General features: G+C 44.9%; 1 protein-coding gene across 3 annotated transcripts; it reads right to left on the reverse strand.

The window, feature by feature from the left end:
* Window positions 1-4,869: 4,869 nt before the first annotated feature.
* On the reverse strand, window positions 4,870-23,533 carry LOC121554104 (probable uridine nucleosidase 1). Of its 3 annotated transcripts, none has more exons than XM_041867557.1 (7): window positions 23,429-23,533; window positions 8,887-8,984; window positions 7,661-7,851; window positions 6,347-6,526; window positions 6,152-6,263; window positions 5,893-6,029; window positions 4,870-5,812 (listed from the first exon to the last, which is right to left on the reverse strand). In XM_041867557.1, exons 1-7 carry the CDS (start codon window positions 23,509-23,511, stop codon window positions 5,465-5,467), a joined length of 1,149 nt encoding a protein of 382 aa, XP_041723491.1. In that variant the 5' UTR covers window positions 23,512-23,533; the 3' UTR covers window positions 4,870-5,464. The 3 variants fall into 3 exon arrangements, with proteins under 3 accessions (XP_041723491.1, XP_041723496.1, XP_041723499.1); XM_041867562.1 differs by having other exon boundaries at window positions 23,414-23,521; XM_041867565.1 differs by lacking the exon at window positions 23,429-23,533 and adding an exon at window positions 21,735-21,821.
* Between the last annotated feature and the right edge of the window lie 1,724 nt (window positions 23,534-25,257).

Raw genomic sequence — 25,257 nt, forward strand, 5'->3', positions numbered from 1 at the left:
TTTTCTCTTGCGACATATTCTTAAACTCGCAAGAATTATAATTTTGATGGAAAACTGAATTTTGCTTCTTAGCCTATGTTAAAAATGACGTCAGTATTCCTTAACTCGCCTGATAACGTTATGGAAAATTAATGTGGCAACTCCTCTCTTGCTGCAAAAACATTTTTGGGCGAGTTTTCAGGCCTTGTGGGCGGGTTTTCAGAGGTCATTGGCCTAGACATTTTAGATAGACCTGGCAACCCTGCCAAAGGTGCCAAGATTTGAGAGAGCAATTTGAGGAATTGAGAGCGAAAACTTGACAATGACAAGTGACTATTGCTGGTGGTACTGTGTAATGCGTTCAGCAAAAAAAATTATACGTTTGAATCACGTTTCTTTGCTTACAGTTCAAGATATTCGTGTCACATTTATAAACTCTCAAGTTGCATTTGCACTCTTGACTGTCCTGTGCACTCGCGGGACCCTACCTCTGCTGGCTTGACCATTTTCTTCTCTCTCGACTCAGTGTTTGACAGTGTTGCCAACTCCTCAGTAAGGAAAGTAGCTATTGCCTGTCCTAAAAGTCGCTAAATGACGTCATCACCTAATTTGCATAATTGGCCATGTGCATGTAATTGTGATGGATGCTGTAGGAGAGAGGAATAACGTTGTGGGAGAGACAAAAAGTGAGTAAAAAACACCCTAAATATGTTTAGGACTACAAATGAACTTTCTTCTGTCGATTCCTGTTTTTTTTTATGTCACAATTCAAACCCTCCTCCTTTATCCGGGCTTGGGACTGGCAAAAGTGACCCAAAAGAGACACTCTGGCGGAGTTACTTAGTTTTTAATTTTAATTTTTTATAATTTTTTTTATTTAATTTTAATTTTTCTTAAGTTTGGTTTTTAACCTTATGGTCCACTTAGGAGCCTACAACAAGTCACAGTAAAACATGAACATTTTTAACCATAACATTTTAACCATTTATTTGTATACAATCTACATTAAAAATCTAAATGGACCAAAAAGAGACAATAGAAAAAAACTGTCAATGGCAATGTGAGAAAATGATGGTAACTAGTCTGGCCCTAATTCAGGTTAATTGTTTGTTTTTTCCAGACCCCCCTCCACACACACAGGCTGTGCTGGCTCACAGAAGGAGTGGGTCATCGTCATTTTGGTCAAGGCTCTCTATGGCAGGTTCAGCAACTGAGGGAGCTGACTTAAATGAGTAAGCAGCTGATGTGCCAAAAAGCTGCAAAACATTATCAGGCAGCTGGTGCTCATAGCATGCCTCACCAGACAGCTTCAGTCCATATCGAATGTACAGGATGGAGTTAAGGGTCTGCAAGGTCATCCGATTTCTAAGTTTGCTTTTTACCACACTCATCTGGCTGAATACTCGATCGACTTCAGCATTCGAGTGTGGCAAGGACAACACAGACACAGCAGCCATGGCAAATTCTTGAAACGGGTTTATATCAGCTGCATCCCTGAACTTACAAATCTCACTCTAGAAGCCCAGTGTGTTTTTTGTCTCATTCCATTTGCTAAGATGGATGGCACGCCATTGCTGGACAATCTTGTCTGTCTCTGCAGGGGAGTAGCCAAGGAGCTTGGCTATTTTCTCTATTTCTCCAGGGCTCTTATTGTGCTTTAGAGTTTCCTCCACATTGAAAACTGACATGTACTGCAATGCTTCGATGTTGTCCGGCAGTGTCACCCTCAACTCATTAGTGAGGGAGATGGTGAAGGCTACACACCGCTTTCGGACATTGTTTTCATCCTCAGGCGCAAGGTGGAGCTCAGCTGCCTTTGACTCAAAAAGGTAACCAAGGTACGGTTTGGGAGTGATGTATCCATCTATTGGCCCTTTGAGTACATCAACATTTGCCAGTGGATTCAGCACCCTGCTGCTCACCGACTTGATCAGGCTAACCAAGCTGTCAAGTAGCTTAAGAGGATCTACTTGCTCTCCCTCAAAAGCCTTGATGGCCAACTGTACCTCACCCAGCACTGACTTCAAAAAAGTCAGATACAATATGATTTGAGGATCACTGTACATGGAGTATAAAACCAATTCAAAAATCTAATCAAATCAAATCAAATTTTATTGGTCACATGCGCCGAATACAACAGGTGCAGACATTGCAGTGAAATGCTTACTTACAGCCCTTAACCAACAGTGCATTTATTTTAAACAAAAAAAGTAAGAATAAAACAACAACAACAAAAAAGTGTTGAGAAAAAAAGAGCAGAAGTAAAATAAAGTGACAGTAGGGAGGCTATATATACAGTAAAATAAAGTGACAGTAGGGAGGCTATATATACAGGGGGGTACCGTTGCAGAGTCAATGTGCGGGGGCACCGGCTAGTTGAGGTAGTTGAGGTAATATGTACATGTGGGTAGAGTTAAAGTGACTATGCATAAATACTTAACAGAGTAGCAGCAGCGTAAAGAGGATGGGGTGGGGGGGGCAGTGCAAATAGTTCGGGTAGCCATGATTAGCTGTTCAGGAGTCTTATGGCTTGGGGGTAGAAGCTGTTGAGAAGTCTTTTGGACCTAGACTTGGCACTCCGGTACCGCTTGCCGTGCGGTAGCAGAGAGAACAGTCTATGACTAGGGTGGCTGGAGTCTTTGACAATTTTGAGGGCCTTCCTCTGACACCGCCTGGTATAGAGGTCCTGGATGGCAGGGAGCTTTGCCCCAGTGATGTACTGGGCCGTACGCACTACCCTCTGTAGTGCCTTGCGGTCAGAGGCCAAGCAGTTGCCATACCAGGCGGTGATGCAACCAGTCAGGATGCCTCGATGGTGCAGCTGTAGAAATTTTTTGAGGATCTGAGGACCCATGCCAAATCTTTTTAGTCTCCTGAGGGGAATAGGCTTTGTCGTGCCCTCTTCACGACTGTCTTGGTGTGTTTGGACCATGATAGTTCGTTGGTGATGTGGACACCAAGGAACTTGAAGCTCTCAACCTGTTCCACTACAGCCCCGTCGATGAGAATGGGGGTGTGCTCAGTCCTCTTTTTTTTCCTGTAGTCCACAATCATCTCCTTTGTCTTGGTCACGTTGAGGGAGAGGTTGTTGTCCTGGCACCACACGGCCAGATCTCTGACCTCCTCCCTATAGGCTGTCTCATCGTTGTCGGTGATCAGGCCTACCACTGTTGTGTCGTCGGCAAACTTAATGATGGTGTTGGAGTCGTGCCTGGCCATGCAGTCATGGGTGAACAGAGAGTACAGGAGGGGACTGAGCACGCACCCCTGAGGGGCCCCCGTGTTGAGGATCAGTGTGGCAGATGTGTTGTTACCTACCCTTACCACCTGGGGGCGGCCCGTCAGGAAGTCCAGGATCCAGTTGCAGAGGGAGGTGTTTAGTCCCAGGATCCTTAGCTTAGTGATGAGCTTAGAGGGCACTATGGTGTTGAATGCTGAGCTGTAGTCAATGAATAGCATTCTCACGTAGGTGTTCCTCTTGTCCAGGTGGGAAAGGGCAGTTCACTGGACTTGGTGACTGCGAAATGCAGCCTAAGCTCCTCCCACTGGTCCAAAATGTGTGAAACTGCAGGTTCAATGGAGAGCCAACGTGTGGCACACACCTTGGTTATCTGTAAAGGTTTCTCCCCACAGTTGATGGTCTCATATGGCCTTATAGGCCTCCCTGCGCTTTGGAGACACTGAAAACCAGTTATAAGTCTCTTGTACCAAGTACTCCACACTACGGGGGATGGTGTCATTGGAAGCATGACTTACAGCAAGCTGCAGAGTGGCACACACAGCGAATAAGAACCAGATCTTTGAGGCCATACTCCTCCTTCAGCACTTTATGGACCCCATTGTTAATCCCCGTCATAAGAGATATTGTCAGTCCATATCCCCAGGAGTTTCTCTTTTTTAAGACAACACTTCGAGGAAAGCCACAACAGCACAGGCTATAGATTTGGCATCTCCTCCCTCCAACTCAACAAGCCCCAGAAATGTTGATACAATTGTCTGCTTGGTGTCACTAAAGTACCTTATCACAATCCCCAGGTACATCCGTGGACTCATCGAGGAGGCTGAAACGCTGGTCACCCACATCTGCGACCAACTTTTTCAGAAAGTATGGTGCTAGAACTCCATTAATCATTTCTGTGCACTTTGTCCTGTGCATTTTGAAGTGGGTAGCAGCAGTGGAGTCTGAGAAAGCAGCTCTACATGCTTCTCCAATGTGATCACATGCCAGCATGGAACAGTGTTCAGCGATAGCTAATGCCATGGTGGTCTCAGCCTTTTTTGCAGTCAATTTTTTAAACCATAAATGTCAGCTTGTTTTGGGTGGAACTGTTATAAGGCTTTGCCTTTTGAGTATGTTTTTGAGCTGTCATGTGTTTTTTTACATCACTAAGTTTGTTGTAGAAATCAGCCTTATGGAACTGACTAGTTTCTGATCACCCTATTTTCTACAGCTAGATAACAGGTCTAGATTCCAGGGAAGGAAAGGCTACTAATGGACCAACATTGGAAATCTCTGGAACACTGACAGCACTGAAATGATTAATTGTAAATAGTAGCTAAACTAACTTAAATGGGTCAGTTTGGGGATTGTATTTTATTATGCTAACTTCACTTGAAACGGAGAAGGACCTACCTGAATTATTCTAATAGAAACTCTCCTTTGTGATTTCCATTTGGAGTAAACGCTTTGTTGTGAAATGTTTTGCAACAGATTTGGCGTAATGATTACACCCAGGACTGTCCTTCCCCTTGACTGCTCTGATGATTGATTTCTACATTGTGCATCTGTTTTGAACAACTGGGTGTAATAAATGTATCATGAAACAGATTAAGTGTTGTGAATGTGCTTGCGTGACATAATGGATTGTTAAATGCACACAACTGCTGGTATGAGCTTTAATTCCATCGATTTATTTTACATTTTTATCTGAATGACAAGGCATGATTCTTGACATCAGCGTGAGCCAATAATACAGTAAAATGGAAGGGGGTTGCACAACTGAATGCATTCAACCGAAATGTGTCTGTTTTCCGCCGGCCCGGGGATTCAAATCAGCGACCTTTCGGTTACTGGCCCAATGCTTTTATTATTCCTACATCGTTCAGTGTGAACAGCAGTAGTACTGAGAATGAGGACATTCTCTGGCCTAAAATTATTTTCTGAAGACAATACCGTGACTCAATCATAATACTTCTAACATCTATAAATGCCTTCAGACTATTACAAAATGTAAGAAATTATTTAAAAAATTTAAATATGAAATGTATTTAAACTCATTCATGAATAGAGGTCTACAATTACCACTGTAGTAATGTTTTCATTCAAGATGGATCATAGTGTCACTGATTAAGTATGGTCTTGGGGTGACCCGATGAGGTTGGAGTTGTCACTTTTCCCTGGTTACGGTCCCATAGAGCGTTCACGTAGTTGTTGGTTGTTAGTTTGGTTCTACAATCTAGTGGTTAGCTGTAGCAGACCTAGAGATTACTTCAGGGCGTCCATCATCATCTGCTCAAACCTCACCATGTTCACCTTCCTCATAACGAAGGCCTTGTGAGTCTTCTTCAGCATGCCCAGCGTGTCCAGGATCATCATGCCACGCGTGTGTGTGCCCGTCAGCTCCACGCTCACCGCCATTTGGTTGCTCTCGGTCACAAAGGTGTCGTCGATGGCCGCCGCCATGGCGTAGGAGTCACATGACACAAAGCCCATGCCGTCAACCATCTCTGTCTGGGAGCGCTCGCTGTGCGACTCCTCCATACTGTGGCGGAAGATCCGGGCCATGAAGTGAGCCTTCTCTGACTCCTGGGCCAGCCAGTCATCACACCACGACTGTTAGGTGAAAAACAATTTCAATCATAATGTGGAAGGTAGTGTTTTATTATTTATTGATTAGATGAAATTCATGTTACCCAGGGCAGCTTGCTGTAGCAGGTGAACTCCCAGCCAGCTATGTAAGTGGGACACTGGAAGTCATTCAGGACGATGTAAGCTGCTTCCGGGTCGGCAGCGAAGTTAAACTCTGCACACACTGTGGTGTTTCCTCTGGCTGAAGACAGGCAGAACACAGGTACCACATATTAAAACCTATGGCAATCGACCCATTTATCTATTTACCATTCATATACTAGATAAATTGACCTTCTGAAGCAAATAAATCATAGCCCTTACACTCTGTGTTGCCTCCCATGATGTAGAGGCCTTTGAGTTTGCTGGGGAAGGATGGCTCCATTCTTACAGCCAGAGCCAGGTTGGTGAGGGGAGCCGTGGCCACCAGAGATACCTGGGAGAAACAGGGAAACACCTGCATTTACAACAGGGACACACACACACACATTGAGTAGCCTGTGTCTGCTCCGCTCTCACTTCTCCAGGGTTTTCGTTGACTATCCGGATCAGTGCAGGTACCGCCCCTTCCATCTGCAGCATGTCCAGCCCAGGAGCGTTTGGGTCTGGAGCATCCCCTAGCCCGTCCTGGCCATGGAAGTTTCCCGCACTGATCACATTCCCCAGGATAGGCTTGGCAGCACCGCGGAATACCGGGATCTAGAACACAGAACACAGGTCAGAACCCCGAATGCAATAGTTGCAAATTACAACATTTATAGTATTCCATCTACACTTTCACTTGATATGAATTCAAGAGCCGTGCCTATGTCAGTGGGCATCCCAAAATACAGAGTCAAAAACTAGTCTGGGTGCCAATCTGTTTCTTAAACAAACTACTTTGTTGTTGTCATGGCAACATTTGATATAAACTCCAGCCTCTCCACAATTCTGCTCTATGTGCTACTGCTGTAAACACTCAATAGAACATCATGTCAAATCAGTTTCCAGAGCTCTATAATTGGGTAGAGCTCCACAGTCATGTGTCTAAGACAGAACAACCATGTATTGTCAGAGAGGAAGAGAGAGAGGTCAACAGACTCTCATAGCATCCTTCCCCATCATGTGATCTCTTCCCCTCTCTCTGTATAAGGGTATGCATACTTTAGTCTATACACCGAATGTACATTAGGAACACCTTCCTAATATTGAGTTGCACCCCCTTTTGCCCTCAGAACAGCCTCAATTAGTCTGGGCATGGACTCTACAAGGTGTCAAAAGCGTTCCACAGGGATGCTGGCCCATGTTGACTCCAATGCTTACCACAGTTATGTCAAGTTGGCTAGATGTCCTTTGGGTGGTGGATCATTCTTGATACACACAGGAAACTGTTGACCGTGAAAAAACCCAGCAGCATTGCAGTTCTTGACACACTAAAACCGGTGCACCTGGCACCTACTACCATACCCCGTTCAAAGGCACATAAAATGTTTTGTCTTGTCCATTCACCCTCTGAACGGCACACATACACAATCCATGTCTCAAGGCTTAAAAATTATAATTTAACCTGTCTCCTCTCCTTCATCTACACTGATTGAAGTGAATTTAACAAGTGACATCAATAAGGGATCATAGGATTCACCTGGTCAGCCTGTCATGGAAAGAGCAGGTGTTCCTAATGTTTTGTACACTGTGTATAAGCTTTACCGTTAAATGCACTTTCTATGTATCATGTGATGATATAAGCACATCCCTGGATCCCATTGGGTGTTTGTTTACTTAGACAAAGATGTCAAAACAATTTGAGCTAAATAAACGATAAATGTAATTGTGTACCACAGATGAACACTATACCTCCAGTCTGTTGCAGGCTTGGAGCACCCGCAGCGTGTTCTTGCACACGTTCTCCACATTGGTGTTGCCATGGACACAGGTGATGCCCAGGACCTCTACATAAGGGGCGGCCAGTGCCATCATGATAGCCTGAGCATCATCCACCCCACAGTCCACATCCACCAGCAGCTTCTTACTACTCATACTGAAGCCTGAGACACAGAACACAAGGACAGATCAAATAACCTAGCCACTATGATACATTAACACAGGGACAGATCAAATAACCTAGCCACTATGATACATTAACACAGGGACAGATCAAATAACCTAGCCACTATGATACATTAACACAGGGACAGATCAAATAACCTAGCCACTATGATACATTAACACAGGGACAGTTCAAAAAGTACAACCTAACCACTGACACATTAACACAGGGACAGAAATATTGGATTCAAATCTTAGAATTGGCCAATTTCTCTAAACTGAAAAACCCATTAATATTGCATTTGTAATCTGATCCAAGCTTTCATTAAGTAGCCTAGTCATGTTTTTTTTTTTTTTTACCAAAAAGGGAGCTGAGGTATTGTCGTCTATACACCGATTTATTTATTCATTCAAGTTGAACAACCTCTCACCCAACGAGACACCAGAGTCAGACCAGGCACGTGATAATGGAACAACACGCATATGTCCGTTATCACGTGCATTTTCTGACTCTGCGGTCTCGCTGTGTTCTGATCAGGCTGTGTTCTAGGCTCCAGTATGAGTCCATTAACCTTTAGGATATTTTTGCCTGTCTCACAAGCAGGTTAGCATTGCAGAGTGGTCACTAGCTGGCACAGCCACAAAGTCATAGATTTGAAACCTAACCTTAAATTAAGACCAAAAAGCAAATGTTTGTTTTCATTAATTTTTACAATATAGCCAATTTTGACTTTGCAGCTGGCCTATCTAAGGGGAAAACGCTCAGTTCTGCCTCTAAGACAAGACTCATGACAATAAACGTAAACCTGCATCTCACAATCTCTCTCAACAGGGTCACACCTGTCCAGGTATTGTGAGATCTGATCATCTGCAGTTATTGTTGCACAATTGCAATAAAGACATTGACCGCACTCATATTGTTCAGTGGTCTGGGATTTAGAATTACAGTAAAGTGGGACAGCATAATCATACAGGACCCACGGACAATCATATGAAGTGTGTACATGACATCTTAGAATAGAGGTACAGCCTACCTGTAGTTGAATAGAATAGGACTGGGCTGTGTCGGTGTGGACAGACTGCTACTCCTCTTGGCCTGGCTAACAAGTGACCGTCACATGCAACTGGGAACCTTTGAGCGGCCAGGGGGATTGAGAAAGAGAGGGAGGAGTGAAGTCAGTGACTTTAAACTAGAGGAGAACTTGCCTAATAAATCAGACAGATACCAATTTTTGGTATACAGTTAAACAAGCCACTGCAAAAACTTGGGAAGTTTCCTTATGTTTAATAAAATTACATTTAAACTTACTCTACCGGTTGTCTGAGCGGTTGGTACCTCAGTTGGTCGAAATTTGAGACAAAATATCCCCCCAGGAAAAGTATTATTTACCCAACTTTTTAGAGCGCCGGTAGAGTATCACCTGGCACATGCGCAAAACCATGTAAACACATACAAGACTTCGGTATGCATGCATGTACTTCTGTCTTGTGCACGTGCCTTAGGTCACGAGCAAACAAATCTTGATTGCTACACAGAGACCCGTGTTTTGAAGTCAGTTTATTAATACTTTCCTGTGGATATTGTCTAAAATTTCAACCCACTGAAGGATCAACTCCACGGACAATCGTCAGTATAAGTTCAAATATAATTGTATTCAACATTCCTGACAAACAAGGGATGTTAAGGGTTTTTTCTATGTAAATCGAACGCGTCGCCACAATCGGGACTAGAGAAGAACGAGACTGAATGATCATGCAGAATAGTCTGAATGGCTTAAATTCATGTATGATTTGCAGTCTGCAATTCTGAGTAAGGCTACAGTAGAGTTTTGTGTAAACACGTCAATATTATTTAAAGCTGCAATATGTAACTTTTTAGGAAACAGAACAAATTCACATAGAAATGTTATAAATCTGTCACTCATTGAAAGCAAGTCTAACATGCTGACCACAACGCTCGCGTTACATGTGTGAGAGTTGCAATATAAATGTACACAATAATTGCATCCAAACTGCTCGCGTGCGTCTGCATGGCCAGGCACTAAAATAGAACTTGGTTCCATTTGTGACGCTTGACGCGCTGCAAGTCCCGCCTCGCCCATCTCCTCATTGTTTTTTTAGGAGCATATACCCATGTGGGTGATTGAAAGATGAACTGCGGTCCACACTCCAGTCCAGTTGGTGGTGGTAATGCACCTTAAAGTTGGTTGCCAACCGCCATATAAAGTCCAAAGAAGAAGAAGCCTGAAGGAGGAGAGATTACTAGACACAAACTCTGTTTACCCTTTTATCTGTGGATTAATAGGTCGGAGTAGAGGACCTTGTGCATTTCAGGTAAAATAACAACCCAATGTTTATATCCCAGGACAAATGACCTAGCAATGCAAGCTAGCTAGCTAAATTGGCATGAATGTTTAATGCTTTTCGACCTGTCCCCAAATTAATATAGTTGGTTCAGAGTTCGTTTTGATATTTCAACCTGCGTGTCCTGATCGCATCTGGTGTGGATGGACAAAATCAACATGCGCAAGATCGCGGACGCATGCCCGGTCTAGTCAGCATGTTTATTTTCATGTAATTTTTATCAACAAACAAATAACAAAACAAAAGAGGAATAGTCACATGCAAACAAGCATACAAACTATTTACATTGCCAGGAATCCTAAACAAACAAATCATATTAATTAATAATACAAGTTCGAATTACCTTTTTGTTTTTCATTTTAGTTAGTGCCATTTTGTTTAAATTCATTTAAAGGTTTTGAACTAGACCATTTGCATTTGTGAATATGAAATGTACCTAATATTATTAGCAGTTTAATTAAATACACTACATCTTTATCAATGTCAGAATTTCTTAAATAAATAATTAAATCAAAACCATTAAAATTGTACAACCGGTCCTGTTTTCTATATGTCAATCCAAAATAATTATTTATAAATACAGGACAAAAACTAATGAAAAATGGTCTCCTTCTCCATTCCACAGAAATCACAATTATAGTCAATATTCAGCTTGAATCTTTCCAAAACATGTTGTTTCACAGGATAAATTCTATGTAACATTTTAAATGAAACTCCCTTTACCTTGTTACTGATACCATTTTTGTTAGGAATTTTCCATGCATTCCCCCATTGTATATCACCAGACTTATTTTTTTTATCGTATATCTTTGTTGTTCCATAGAAAGTATCTGTGAGGGGGAAATTGATGTTTATACGCTAACATCCAAGCTAAAAGTGCCTGCTTATGGAATTTGGCCAATTTTACTGAGATTTTATCAACATCAAAATTACACCGAAGCAGAAATTCTAAACCACCAACAGAGTCAAATAAATACTTAGGGAAGACATTCCAAATACGGTTCTGGTTCTTAATATACTTCACAGAATCCACATTTATTTTAAATGTATTATTTAGAGTATTGAAATCTAAAACTTCAAGACCTCCTTGTTCTTGGGTATTACTGAGAATATCTTTCCGTAGATAGTGAGGCTTGTTTCTCCAAATAAAATAATAAAGAATCTTAACTAAGTCCTTTACAATTTTAGGGGGTAAGTCAAGTGATAACGAGATAAACCGATCTGGATAACCCTTCAGCTTTGGACAATAAAACCCAACCATATAATGAAATCTCTCTCAGTAACCAGAGGTTCAATTTCTTTGTTTTCTCAATAATGGGGTAAAAGTTTAATTCACTCCTTTGTTTTTCATCCTTGCATATAACAATTCCAAGATAAGGTAACTTATCTTTAATTGGGATACCATATACAGTGAAGGAAAAAAGTATTTGATCCCCTGCTGATTTTGCACATTGAAAATGGGTCGTGGATGGGTATTCCAGCATGACAATGACCCAAAACACACGGCCAAGGCAACAACGGAGTGACTCAAGAAGAAGCACATTAAGGTCCTGGAGTGGCCTAGCCAGTCTCCAGACCTTAATCCCATAGAAAATTTGTGGAGGGAGCTGAAGGTTCGAGTTGCCAAACGTCAGCCTCGAAACCTTAATGACTTGGAGAATATCTGCAAAGAGGAGTGGAACAAAATCCCTCCTGAGATGTGTGCAAACCTGGTGGCCAACTACAAGAAATGTCTGACCTCTGTGATTGCCAACAAGGGTTTTGCCACCAAGTACTAAGTCATGTTTTGCAGAGGGGTCAAATACTTATTTCCCTCATTAAAATGCAAATCAATTTATAACATTTTTTTACATGCGTTTTTCTGGACTTTGTTGTTGTTATTCTGTCTCTCACTGTTCAAATAAACCTACCATTAAAATGATAGACTGATCATGTCTTTGTCAGTGGGCAAACGTACAAAATCAGCAGGGGATCAAATACTTTTTTCCCTCACTGTACTTCCTGTAAAACACAGTCCTTGAGTGGAAATAAGACTGGCTTATTGATATTAATTTTCAAACCTGAAACCAAGGAAAAGTCTTCAATACAGGAAACTGCTTTAGAAACCTCATTCCTGTCTCTCAAAAATATGGTGGTATCGTCAGCCAGTTGACATAGTTTAAATTCCTTGCCAAGTGCTGAAATACCTTAAATTCATTTTCTTGATATGAAGAGCCATAATTTGAGTAACCAATAAAAATAAACTAATTGGGCAGCCCTGCCGAATGCCACGCCCAATATCAAATCTTTGGGATGTCCCGTGAGCTAATTTCACAGAGCTAGTACAACCATTATATAAATAATGGACTGAAAAAATTCAGTCACCAAACCCAAAAAAACATATTGATTTGAACTTAAACTCATGTTATACAGTGTCAAAAGCTTTATACAAAATCAACAAACTAGGGAGGTCATTATAGTCAATCATATCTAAGATCAACCTGATGTTATTACTTGTGTCGACCATGCATAAAACCAGATTGTTCTTCATCAATTAAATGATGTAAGCCTTGTTTCAACCTCTTAGCAAATACAAGGGCAAATACCTTCCCATCATTATTCAACAGGCTAATGGGCCTCCAGTTGTCTATATAAAAAAGACTATCCTTATTAGGTTTGGGAATCAAAGTCATTACACCTTGCGTTAAGGAAGCTGGTAACTGCCCTTTTTTTATTGATTCTTGGAACATAGCAAGAATGAAAGGAATCAATCGATCATTGAATGTTTTATAGAACTCGCTTGTTAAACGATCATTTCCAGGGGATCTATTTTCCTTAAGGCTTTTAATACAAGCTTTTATCTCAATTTTGGATACATCACCATCACAAAAATCCCTGAAATCATTATCTAACTTCTTAGCAATGTTGGCTACATTGTCTAAGAAAGAATCCATACTGGAAGTTGACTCGGCTGATAAAACTGTGCAACATCCTGAGAGATTTATTTTGGATTTTCATTGGGAGTATTATTTAAGTGATAATGCCCGAGAAGCCGGTGTTGGATATATTGGCACAGGTGTTGTTAGGCCCGAGACGAAGTCGAGGGCAGACAAACCGTGCTAATATATCCAACAAACACCGGCTTCGAAGGCATTATCACTTTTATACAACGGGTTACCAACATATTCAAATAATTGACATATTTTCATTAAAAACGTTATTTTGATTCATTTATCCGTGCCATTTCATCCTTCCACAAGATATAGTCCCGACACAAATCTACGGTTGCTAGAGACGCGACCCAGTCGTTCGTTCTAAACGTTCCATTGCCATACTGGCTGGCAACGTTCTTATCCCTCGCTTGCTAGCCAACTACGGCTAATTTACAGTCACGTCAAAAAGTTCCGCCAGAATAACAGCAAAGTTGCTGCATTTGCATTTGTTTAAGCTGTTCTATATCGTGGAGCTCCGCCCCATAGGGGAGCTCTGCTCCTAGTGGTTTACCCTCTGCCCTAAGGCAGCATCAGCCTGAGACAAAATTATGCACACACCTGCAGCCAATAGGAGTACAGGTGTCCCTATAAGAGGGGATGCCTCCCCTCAATCAGCCTCCCTTTATCTTCAGCGACTGGACTTGTGAAGAAGCAAGAAGAGACGAAGTAAGAAGACTCATGAAGAACTCGTCGTCGATGATCCAGCCATCGTCGTCTTCTAAAATGAGCACTCCTGGAGATTTTCCACCCCCAAAAGCCCTTTTCAGGGCTCAATGCCGATGTACCTCCATGGCGTCTACGGACCCCCACGACCTTTGTTTCGTGTGTTTGGGTCCGCAGCATGCCATGGACGGGACCGGCAATCCCCCTAACTGCGCCTCCTGCGCCCTCCTTCCTATGAAGGAGAGGAAGCAGCGCCGGGCGTTTTTTAGGGAGGATATCCCTTTGGAGGATGTGCTGTCTTTACTCGCCTCTGCTTCAGAGGCGTCGTCAGACAGCGCAGACTCGGAGGATGACAAGGAGAGAGACGCGGAGATGGATGTTCCAATGGAACAATCCGACCCTCTGACGCAAACCTTTAAGACCCCCTTCCCTCTGGGGAGCGAGAGGTCTTATGGCTCCTTGGGCGAAGATGACGCGGGCTCTGACACGTCAGTAGCCCTGTCCTTCGCAGCGGCCTCTCTGCGTGCAGACTTCCCTGGACTCATTGAGAGGGCCGCTAAGCGACTGGAGATAGCGCTGCCCCCTATTCCCCCCCCTGCGGAGGTAGATATGATGGAGGGCGGCCCTTATTCTCGGCCAAGGAAGGCAGCTGAGCCACTGGCTCCTGCTATGCCTTCTCTTGGCAAATATGTCGAGGGCTCGTGGGAAGCACCCCTTGCGGCGCGTTCGCCGGCCAGGGTGTACTGCCCATTCACGAGAGTGGCTGGACGTGAGTGGGCTGCCAAGGGAATCCCTAGGCTCGAGAGCGCCATGGCGGCGTATCTGGTGCCGGGTTCGAGTCTCTGGGCGGCCTCCAAGAAAGCCACCCTGCCAGCGCAGAAAGACAGACTCACAGCACAGCTGGCTGATAAGTCTTTCACGTTGGGAGCCCAAGCTGTGTCGGCAGCAAACAACATTGCTCTCCTCGCGGCCTCCCTATCCCGCCTAACAACGGGAAGGTCTGAGTTGACCAGCGAGGAGGTTGAAGAGGCGTCCAGGATTTCTGGCGCTATTCTTCACCTGCGTCGGCAATATGTGCAGGCCGGTCAATGGCCACTTCGGTGGTCATGGAACGTCACCTCTGGCTGTCGATGACAGCCATGAAGGAGACGGACAGAGCCTCGCTGCTCAACGCCCCCCTCTCTGACGAAGGCCTCTTTGGGGTCGCCGTTAAGGAGGCGACGGAGCGATTTGCAAAGCTCAACGAAGACAGAAAGCAGCTGGCTAGACACCTGCCATTGGCAGGGAGGTCTAGCCAGGCGCCGACTAAACCGCCACCCTCCAACGCCCCCAGTAGGTCTACGGGGAGGCGACGTGCCAGGCGACAGACGTCGACCACCAGCGGCACCCGTGGTTGCGACGATTCCGCCGGCGAGGGAAGTCGTGGTGAAGTCGTCCTGGCAGCACCAGAAGGGCAACCAGAAGCGACGACGCCAATGACGGGACGAGGGGGCGAGAACGGGAGATGGCTCGGCGCTGGACGCATCAGAGCTCACTGTTCCCCCCCACCCCATTGTTCGGGGCATGGAGGGAAATGATTGTTTTTGTGTAAATAAAGTGTTGGCTCCCACTGACATTGTCACAAAAGAGCCCCTTTTCCATGACACAATTGAAAACGTTCAGAGTACTTCACGCCCCATGATTTTCTCCCACCATCCTGAGTGTAGCTCAACCCACCGAAGGTGCGTAGTTGAACACACACAGGAGAGGAAGGAGAAAAGGGTAGCAAGGCGTAGCCTTAGCTCACCGTATAAAGACCTTACACTACAGACTCCTAGGAGCACTGTAGTAAAGGTCTCACATAGCAGGCAGCTGTCTCAGTCAGAATATGACATGAAGACGCAGCCGCTAGCTGGGAACGACGCCTGGCCTCAGGCTAATGCCTCAGTCAGCGCAGTTCAGACCCATGCTACGTTCACGGAGGGCCAGAATACTAGAGTTACAGGTGTAACCAATGTATCGGCGCCCCCGTTTAATACAGAACGTAATGATACCCACTACTCTGAGTACAGCTCACCACACCAAGAGTGCGCAGTTGAGCAGTCTCATGAGACTAGTAAAAATGAGGTATCTTGGCGCCACCTTATGGTACCAGTTAGAGACCACACTTTCCAGGCTCTTAGGAGTACTGTAGTGGATGGTTCTCATGGCAAGCAGCAGTCTCGGTCAGACAATGGCATGATGACGCAATTGCTATCCGGGGAAGGCGCTCTGTCTCAGGTTAATACCTCAGCCAGTTCAAACCCGTGCTACGTTCACGGAGGGCCAGAATACTAGAGTTACAGGCGTAACTAACGTATCAAGGCCCCCGATTCTCTCAGAACGTGCTGAATTTTCCTCTCCCTTTCGAGGGGGGCCCGCCTTGGGCTATTCCACCAACCCAGTGTTGGGGAATAGCGGCGGCGAGGGCCATAGAGGAATACAGGTCCTTCCTACTGAATGCACCACAGCTTCGTGCGCGCCCGCTTTCTCTGCATTGCTGGCAGTGGCAGCGAAGCTGTACCCTCTCACGCTGGCTAGAACAGACGTTGCAGAAGGGTTATGCCCTCCAATTCCATCGAACCCCACCCCCGTTCAGGGGAGTGGTGGAGACGGTGATGAAAACGCCAGAAAAAGTGGCCGCTCTGATGTCAGAGATTACGGAACTTTTGGCGAAGGAGGCGGTCACAGTAGTTCCCCGGGAGCAAAGGAACAAGGGGCTATATTCGCCCTACTTCCTAGTGCCCAAAAAGACGGGGGGAGTGAGGCCGATTTTGGATTTACGCATTCTCAACGAGAACATAACCAAACGGCCCTTCCGAATGCTGACGACAAAACGTCTACTGGAATGTGTCCAGAAAGGAGACTTTTGTACAAGCATAGACCTAAAGGACGCGTACTTTCATGTGCCGATACAATCACGCCACAGGAAGTTTCTGCGGTTCGCCTTTCAAGGGGTGGCGTACGAGTTCACGAGGATGCCATTTGGGTACGCCCTGGCACCTCGAACGTTTTCCAAGTGTGTGGAGGCGGCATTGGAACCGTTGCGTCGTCAGGGAATACGGCTATTAGCCTACCTAGACGACCTACTGGTTCTCGCCCCGTCAGCAGAGCTGGCGTTCACTCACACGACACAGACAGTGATTCATCTCACACGTCTGGGGTTCGCTGTGAATTGGAAAAAGAGCGCGCCCTGGCCCAGTCATCAGATTGTCTACCTGGGGTTACAGCTAGACACTGTAATGATGAGGGCTCGAATTTCGGACCCCCGAAGGGTAGCCTTGTTGCTAGCCCTGAGGAAGTGTCGTCCGAATCACACGGTGACGGCGCTGTCGATCATGTCACTCTTGGGTCTCATGTCGTCAGCCCACTCTGTGGTTCCGCTGGGACTTCTGCATATGCGCAGAATGCAGCGATGGTTCGCCCAACTAAGACTAGACCCAGTGCGTCAACGTCATCGGTTGGTGGTGGTTCCTCTCTCGCTAAGAGCAGACCTGGACTATTGGAGGAATCCGAGCGTTCTCACGCACGGAGTCCCGATAGGCAAGGTGTCATCCTACATTCCAGTATTCACAGATGCCTCTCTGACTGGATGGGGAGGGACATGTCAGACTCAAGCGATAGGAGGTGTGTGGCCTCATTCGAGCCTCCACATAAACCTCTTGGGAGTTGGAAACGGTTCGACTGGTTCTGACCCACTTCGCGTCTACCCTTCGGGGTCGTGATGTGCTGGTCTGGTCAGACAACCGGACCACAGTAGCTCACATAAATCGTCAGGGAGGAGTCAGTTCTCCTGTTCTCCACCGGGCGGCAGAGGAATTGTGGCTGTGGGCTGACAAGCACCTTCGCTCGTTGAGAGCAGCACACATTCCGGGCTACTTGAACGTAGGAGCAGACCTCATGTCAAGAGGGGGTCCTCGAGACGACGAGTGGTGTCTGCATCCGGACATTGTTCTCCAAATTTGGGAACAGTTCGGGAGAGCCGAGGTGGATCTATTCGCGTCACGCGTGAACGCGCAATGTCCCCTATGGTTCTCTCTGAGGGAACAGGACGAACCACCACTGGGCAGAGACGCATTCGCGCATTACCCGTGGCCGAGAGTTCTTCTGTATGCATTCCCTCCGCTGTCTTGCATTCTCCCACTGCTAGCCAGGGTGAGATCAGGAGGGCTGTCAATAATATTGATAGCCCCCGATCGACCAGGGGCTCCATGGTTTGCGGAGATGAGTCAGATGTTGATTGCGCCACCTTGGCCAATTCCACATCGACGGGAAGCGTTGACTCAGGCGGGAGGCTCGATAGGGCAGTTGCCCATAATCGGCCAACCACTGAAGGCTTGGTTCCTGAAAGGGACAGGTTGAGGCGCCGTGGGTTATCTGATGCAGTAATCAGAACCATACAGGGTGCACGAGCCGGTTCCACTTCTAGGATGTATACAAGCAGATGGAACGTTTTTTTCACGATGGTGTGACACACAAGGTGTGGACCCCATGAACTGTCAGGTTGAGAGTGTGCTCTCTTTCCTGCAGTTTATGTTTGATAAGCAGAAATCGCCCGCCACCATTAGTGTTTGCAGCGGCGATTTCAGCTGGTCATGAGGGGTTTGGCGGAACAAATGTGTTCAGCCACCCTCTAGTGAAACGTTTCTTATTGGGAACGCGGCGGCTTAGGCCAATGCCTAGAGCCACGCTGCCCCAGTGGGATTTGGCTTTGGTACTCGAAGCGCTATGTAAGTCGCCGTTCGAGCCATTGAATCAAATACCCCTTAAGATGCTGTCTATGAAGACGGCACTGTTGCTCGCTTTGACTACCGCTAAGCGTGTCAGTGATTTGTGTGCTCTGTCGACGAGACCCGACTACCTTGCCATTAATGGCGATCTGAGCAGAGCGGTGTTACGTCCCAACCCGGCGTTTGTGCCGAAGGTTATTAGGAGCTCATATAGATCACAGACCGTGGAGTTGTGGGCTTTTTCTCCCCCTCCTCATAGGGAGAGGAGTGAGGAAAAGCTTCATTGCTTGTGCCCAGTGCGCGCTTTGGCGTGCTACGTTGAGCGCACAGCAGCGATTAGGTCATCGCCTCAGCTGTTTGTGTGTCACGGTGCGGCTGCACTAGGTAGACCACTTTCAAAACAGCGATTGTCTCATTGGCTTTGTGAAGGCATTGAGATAGCTTACGAGGCAGCGGGGCGACAATTGCCTCAGGGTATCAGAGCTCACTCCACTCGTGGAGTGGCAGCTTCTACTGCCCTTTTCAGAGGAACAGGGCTAGAGGATATTTGTAGAGCAGCGTCATGGTCGACGCCGTCTCCATTTATCCGTTTCTATCTCTTAGATATGTCTTCTAACTCTTTGGCTCGATCTGTACTCAGCGTAGCTGAAGGGAGATCTTGAGCTAGAAGGAGAAGAAAAGCAGGACTGTGGACACAGGTTTCCATCAGGTCCGCTTTGGATAGGAAGGCATGTTTTTTGGCATGACTCCTGACTGACAGGTTCAGTACAGTAGAGGGCATGTATTGATCTGACGGAATGGGAGGTCATCTATCTGCTTGTTCAGATTAGTATGACCCATGTTCTGTTTCTGCCCACTAATCTCTGGGATTCCATTGAGTGAGTGAGGCGGTCTACCGTGTACACAATGTAGAGTGACACTTGGTGTCATTCCATTAGTGGTCGGTAGTTTTTTCACAGGATATCGAGGCACATCTATCTGCTAGTACAGATTAGTATGGCTTCTATTCTGGTGATCTGCCCACTAGTCATTGGCATTGCCATTGGACTAGGTGGGGCGGGTCTTTAACCGATGACGCGGTATATTGTGACGCCCGTATGGGTTTTTAGTTGCAGTACTGCGGGAATTGGTTGCAGCCATTGCTAGGCCTGACCTTTTCATTTTTAATGGGAAGTGTTTGGCTCGGCAGGGAGTACATTTTGGAGCGCTACGCTCCGCCTTAAACCACTAGGGAGCAGAGCTCCCTATGGGCGGAGCTCCACGATATAGAACGATTAGTTGCCGGAGTGTAACTCCAGTTCTATGAGTGGAGCGGAGCCCCATAGGACTTAAGGCCCTGCCGACCCTCTCTAGTCTCGCTGAAGATAAATATCTCGGGAGGCTGATTGAGGGGAGGCATCCCCTCTTATAGGGACACCTGTACTCCTATTGGCTGCAGGTGTGTGCATAATTTTGTCTCAGGCTGATGCTGCCTTAGGGCAGAGGGTAAACCACTAGGAGCAGAGCTCCCCTATGGGGCTCCGCTCCACTCATAGAACTGGAGTTACACTCCGGTAACTAATCGTTTTCTAGTGACATTTATTTGGATACATCCATAACAATGAGCTAATGAGGCACGATTTCACCTGGCATAGAGAATGTGCTCACTCGTCAGGACACTGTTGTTCAGAGGAGCTAGCCAACAACATTGCTACTGTAACAATCACTTCAAACTGAAGCTGGAAAGACTGCAAATTAGCTGCGTTTCACTTTACCTTTTTTCAATTGACTTTTTTTTGGTATATATCCATAAAAATGATGCCAGCTGATTCATGATTTCAACCGGCTGAGAAACGCTGCCTGCCTTTGTCTCGTCCTGACACGTTCAATACTATGGGACAGCAGGAGATCGAATTTGAATATTGAAACAATGTTGCAAATGTCGGAGACAGACAGCATGGTTTATACTAATCTCCACTGTTGAAAACTAAATGTGAGATAATGTCTAAATGCTTTTATAGTGGAGATCAAGTTTATAAAGTGCCTGACTGGGTTGATGAGACAGTGGATTGTCGCTCTGGATAAGAGCGTCTGCTAAATGATGTAAATGTAAATGATTGCGCAGCCTGATGGAACAGTGTAAATAGGCATTTTAACATCATAGATTTAGCTGGTGGTAACTTGTGGAATAGACACCGGCTGGAATGTGGTTTTAACCAATCAGCATTCAGGATTAGACCCACGCGTTGTATAATGATCATAATTTACATACGGAAGTCATTTCGCCTGCCGTTTTTTCTAAATTAAATAAATATTTTGTATTTCTCTCTCCCTCTTCTATCCATTTGTCTTGATCTGACAAACGCTCCCCGGGCCTTTTCCTCGTAGATACAGTCTAACTGCATTTGCAGTGATGATAGCTCCAATAATTCCTGCTACTTCCTTCTTAAATACTTAATTCTCTAGTAAAGTATTATTCAATTTCCAGTAACCTTTACTAACTTTTTTTGTTGACAAACCATGCATATTTATCTTTATTGAAATCACTTTGTGGTCTGTTAAAATCGATGGTTCAATTTAGACTGTATCAACCTTGTCAGCCATATTTTTACATTTTAGTCATTTAGCAGACACTCTTATCCAGAGCGACTTACAGTTAGTGAGTGCATACATTTTCATACTGGCCCCCCGTGGGAAACGAACCCACAACCCTGGCGTTGCAAGCACCATGCTCTACCAACTGAGCTACAGGGGACATATCTTCAGAAATCAATATGGGATTGTATAGATACATCTTTGGTACTCCATGTAAACAATCTTATCTGGGTTCTTATGTCTCCAAATATCTAGAACACCTAACCTTAGACATATATTCCTTATCTCACAATCAGAGTTGCTATCCTTAGGAGGCCATCTATCTAGATTATCATGTAATACTGTATTAAAATCTCCGACCATATTACTTTGGCCAACGGAAATGTAGACATAATTTGACTTATTTTCTTCTCAATGTCTCTAAATAAAATACAGTTACTTGACTCATTGGTAGCATAAGTATTCACAACAATGAATTGAATGTGGTTGGCATCTACCAATAGCATAATCCATCTCCCAGCATCATCTGCTTCATGACTCAGTAATGACCCTTAAAGTTACCTTTTAAAATAGCGACTCCTGCTGACCGATTGGTAACAAAGGAAAGCCAAATATCATTCCCCCATTGACACTTCCAAAACGCAGTATCTGTGGAACAGGCATGAGTTTCTTGAATGAAATTAGTCGGCCCTAGTACCCTTACAATACAAAAATAAAGATTTCCTTTTCAAAATATTAGGGATTCCCCTGGCATTAATAGAAAAAACAGAAATGGACATTTCCTATCACAGTGACTATATGAAGAATATGAAACTTGTATAAGTTCACATGAACTGGGTTCTCACAAAATGAAATGTTGTTACTAGTTGCAAATAAAAATAGTCCTTTGCACCAGGCAGGTGGTAACGTTAGATCTAAAGTGAAAGTTTTTTGGGTTTTGTTATACAATTGCAAATAACATCTGGGCCATGCATTTGTAAAACGAATAGCCATCAAGCTAACATTGTCAGTGCGAATTTCCCTGCCATAAAAAATTAAAATCAGTCCTGCACCCCTCACTTGGTAAATCCAGTAGCCATCAACCTAGGCGTCAGCGCGAATTACCCTTCCAGTAACAAAAGCCTTGGCTTCCGCGAAGTATGCACTCGGCCACAGACGATTCCGAGCTTCTTTATCAAATGCGGTCAGGTCCTCCTTGAACCTCAGGTTGTTGTTCTTTAAATAGTCACTTTTCTTTGCACTTTTCAATGTCAGATGACTGGTAGTGTATATTATAATTTTTTGCCGACTGCAGCCTAAAATTATCAACTTTGTGAGAAAACCCTAAAATTGTTCCTCTGCTAGAAATGTTACGACTTCTCATGCCGCCATCTTGAGCGCCCCGCGTCTAATAAGCAAGTAAGAAGCGGTAGATCTGTTCTATGTGCGCTATTTCAATGCTTCCCGTTGTGGCATTGATATGAGTCAGAAAGTTATTCTAGTGTCAAAATTGACTACAAAGTGTAAATGGGATCATTTGGGTCACAGTCAGCCTAGTCTAAAACGGAGTTTGGAACATCCTTGCGTCACAACGGGTAAATTAAGGTTGGGTTTTGATTTGTCAATTTTCCCACTAACATGGGGTAAACAGCTGTGGTGATTGCTCTCTATCCAATACCATAGACAGTGAGACGACTGTTACATAAACTTTTTTTTTTTTTTACTTGAGAATGGTCAGGAAACACCTCGAAGGCTGATATCTAGTTTTTCAAATGAGCGACAGAAAAACACGTGCCAATCGCGTGTTCAGTGGTCTTTTAAGTTTCGTTTTTTACTTTAGGTTTTGTACACCAGCTTCAGACGGCGGAAAATACAATATTTTGCGTTATTGGTCACATAAACGGAAATTAGACAAACTATTAGAACTTTTGTAACTAGGGAATATTGGCGCGATTTCTGCATATTGCACCTTGAAAAGAGAGCACACGGTGTAACCTTATAACAACAGAGGTGCAATTGAACCTGTCAAAGGCAATACAACTCCGCACATGGCGGCAAGTATAAATGCACAAGGTCTGCCTTAGAATGTAAACAGACCCTGAATTTGGGGCATACTAGACACAACATTGGGAGTCTGTGTATTGGTTGAACGAATAGAGACTCCGATGTTGTGTCCCAAAGTTAGGGCATAAGGTCTATCCATAGGCCTCGCTTTAAATTAATGTTCGAAATGTTCTTCTCCAAAATAAATGTATATGCACCTGCTCTCCGCTCACCTCCTCGGTGTAGGTCTACCGTAATGATGAACACACTCCAAGGCGCCTCCAACATGCAATCTTGATAATCTAGCCGTCGCCATAGGCGTTTCCTGCTTCTTCTTCTTCTTCTTCGATGAGGTTTAACGCCGGTTGGCATCCAATAAATGTTGCATTACCGCCACATACTAGACTGGAGTATAACGCCCTTATACTTTGCTTTAAAAAATTAAGAAATACCCTACCATCTAACACTTCACTCACAAAAAAAAGAGAAAATACCATACTCTACTATTTAAATCTATTTAGTCCTACTTCAGGCCAAAAGCCTGAAAGGATGGGACACCACCACTTAACACACCCTGTAACTCTTCTGACATAACATCTCACACACCCAAATACCTCTCTGCAGCTGCCACCACAACCTCTATTTTCTGTGACTTAAGTTCCAGTCCTGCAGTACAGTTGATAACCATTGCTATAAATGCCAAAAATCCAATCTTACTGAAACATATATCACTTGTTGGCTTATCCCTCTGTACTGGTATAGGTCTACTACTCACACCATTCCTCTCAGGATCCCTCCCCCTTGACCTATCTTCCTCTACGTTCTTCACTGCCTCAGCATATGACAACTTCTGCACTACTTTAACTCTGGAAACCTCAACCTGCCTCTCTCGCACTGGACATTTCTGATCCCCAGCCCCATGGGCACCCCTACAATTAACACATACCACTACTTTCCCCAATGCTACACAGTCATTTGTCTCATGCCCTTCTGCACACTTCTCATACCTAGGAACCTCCCTCCTACACACTGCTGCCACATGCCCATAAACTTGACACCTGTAACAACGTAATGTATTTGGCACAAAAGCTCGTATAGGATAACTTATATATCCTAACATCACTTTGTCGGGCAAAGACTCAACATCCAAACTCAAAAGAACAGACAATGACTCTTCTGTTTCATCACTCATGCCATTCTGTCTGCGTCGCACCAAACAACGAGCATCACAAACACTGGGAATCTTCCCCTTCAGTTGGTCAGCTTTCACATTTACCTCTACCCCAGTAATCACTCCTTTCAATGGCACCCTTTTCTTGAGAGCAAAACAATACACATCTCTTGCCCCCATTCGTTTAACACAGAGCGCCTGCTCCCTCTGACCAGCAAAAACACAAACAATTATTACAAGACCACTTCTGGTTACCCTCACCGATTCCACAGCATCCAACTCTGTTTTCACCCACCCTGAAACCGCAAGTGGATCAGCCAAAAGTCAAGGGTCCACTTTTTCCAAAAACGTCACTCCTACTGTCACAGACTCATCTTTATCCTGACCCTCGGTGCAAGCCTCTTGCTCCGAGAACTTCACCACACCTACCACCTCCGATACTTCGCCCTCATTCACTTCCATTTCTCCTCATGTCTTCAACTCACTCTGCTTACACTTTCTACCATTCTTCTTTAACAAACCATCTCCCTTTTTTCTGCCATTTTTAACCGACTCAAGCTCACCCTCTTCCTCCCTCTCTCTCTTAGACCTCCTCTGCCTCTCTTTTTCCCTCCATTCCTCCTCCATATTCCAAGTATGTCTCCTTATGATAATACGGCACTTCTCCTGACATACATCTTGTTCTTGCCTTGTCAATGGACACCATTTAACCGGCTGCCACAATCTCTGTACAATCAGCTCGAACACCTCGGGATGTAGCACTCAACGGTGCATCCCCAATCAGCACGAACCCCTCGGGATGTAGCACTCAACAGTGCATCACCCTTGTAAAGCCTTCTCTCGTTTCCGGGTTGGGACATCCGTTTTGGGAAAATCTGGAGAAGAGGGTCG

The sequence above is a fragment of the Coregonus clupeaformis genome, chromosome 23, assembly GCF_020615455.1.
Source record: "Coregonus clupeaformis isolate EN_2021a chromosome 23, ASM2061545v1, whole genome shotgun sequence".
Lineage (NCBI taxonomy): Eukaryota > Metazoa > Chordata > Actinopteri > Salmoniformes > Salmonidae > Coregonus > Coregonus clupeaformis.

Excerpts from the sequence above, each read along its gene's own strand:
- LOC121554104 (XM_041867557.1), bottom strand. The coding sequence starts at position 23,511 with ATGGCGACGGCTAGATTATCAAGATTGCATGTTGGAGGCGCCTTGGAG. Across the intron at positions 7,852-8,886 it reads CCTATTCTATTCAACTACAG|GCTTCAGTATGAGTAGTAAG; the intron begins GTAGGCTGTACC and ends TCTGTGTCTCAG. Across the intron at positions 6,527-7,660 it reads AAGCCTGCAACAGACTGGAG|ATCCCGGTATTCCGCGGTGC; the intron begins GTATAGTGTTCA and ends TCTGTGTTCTAG.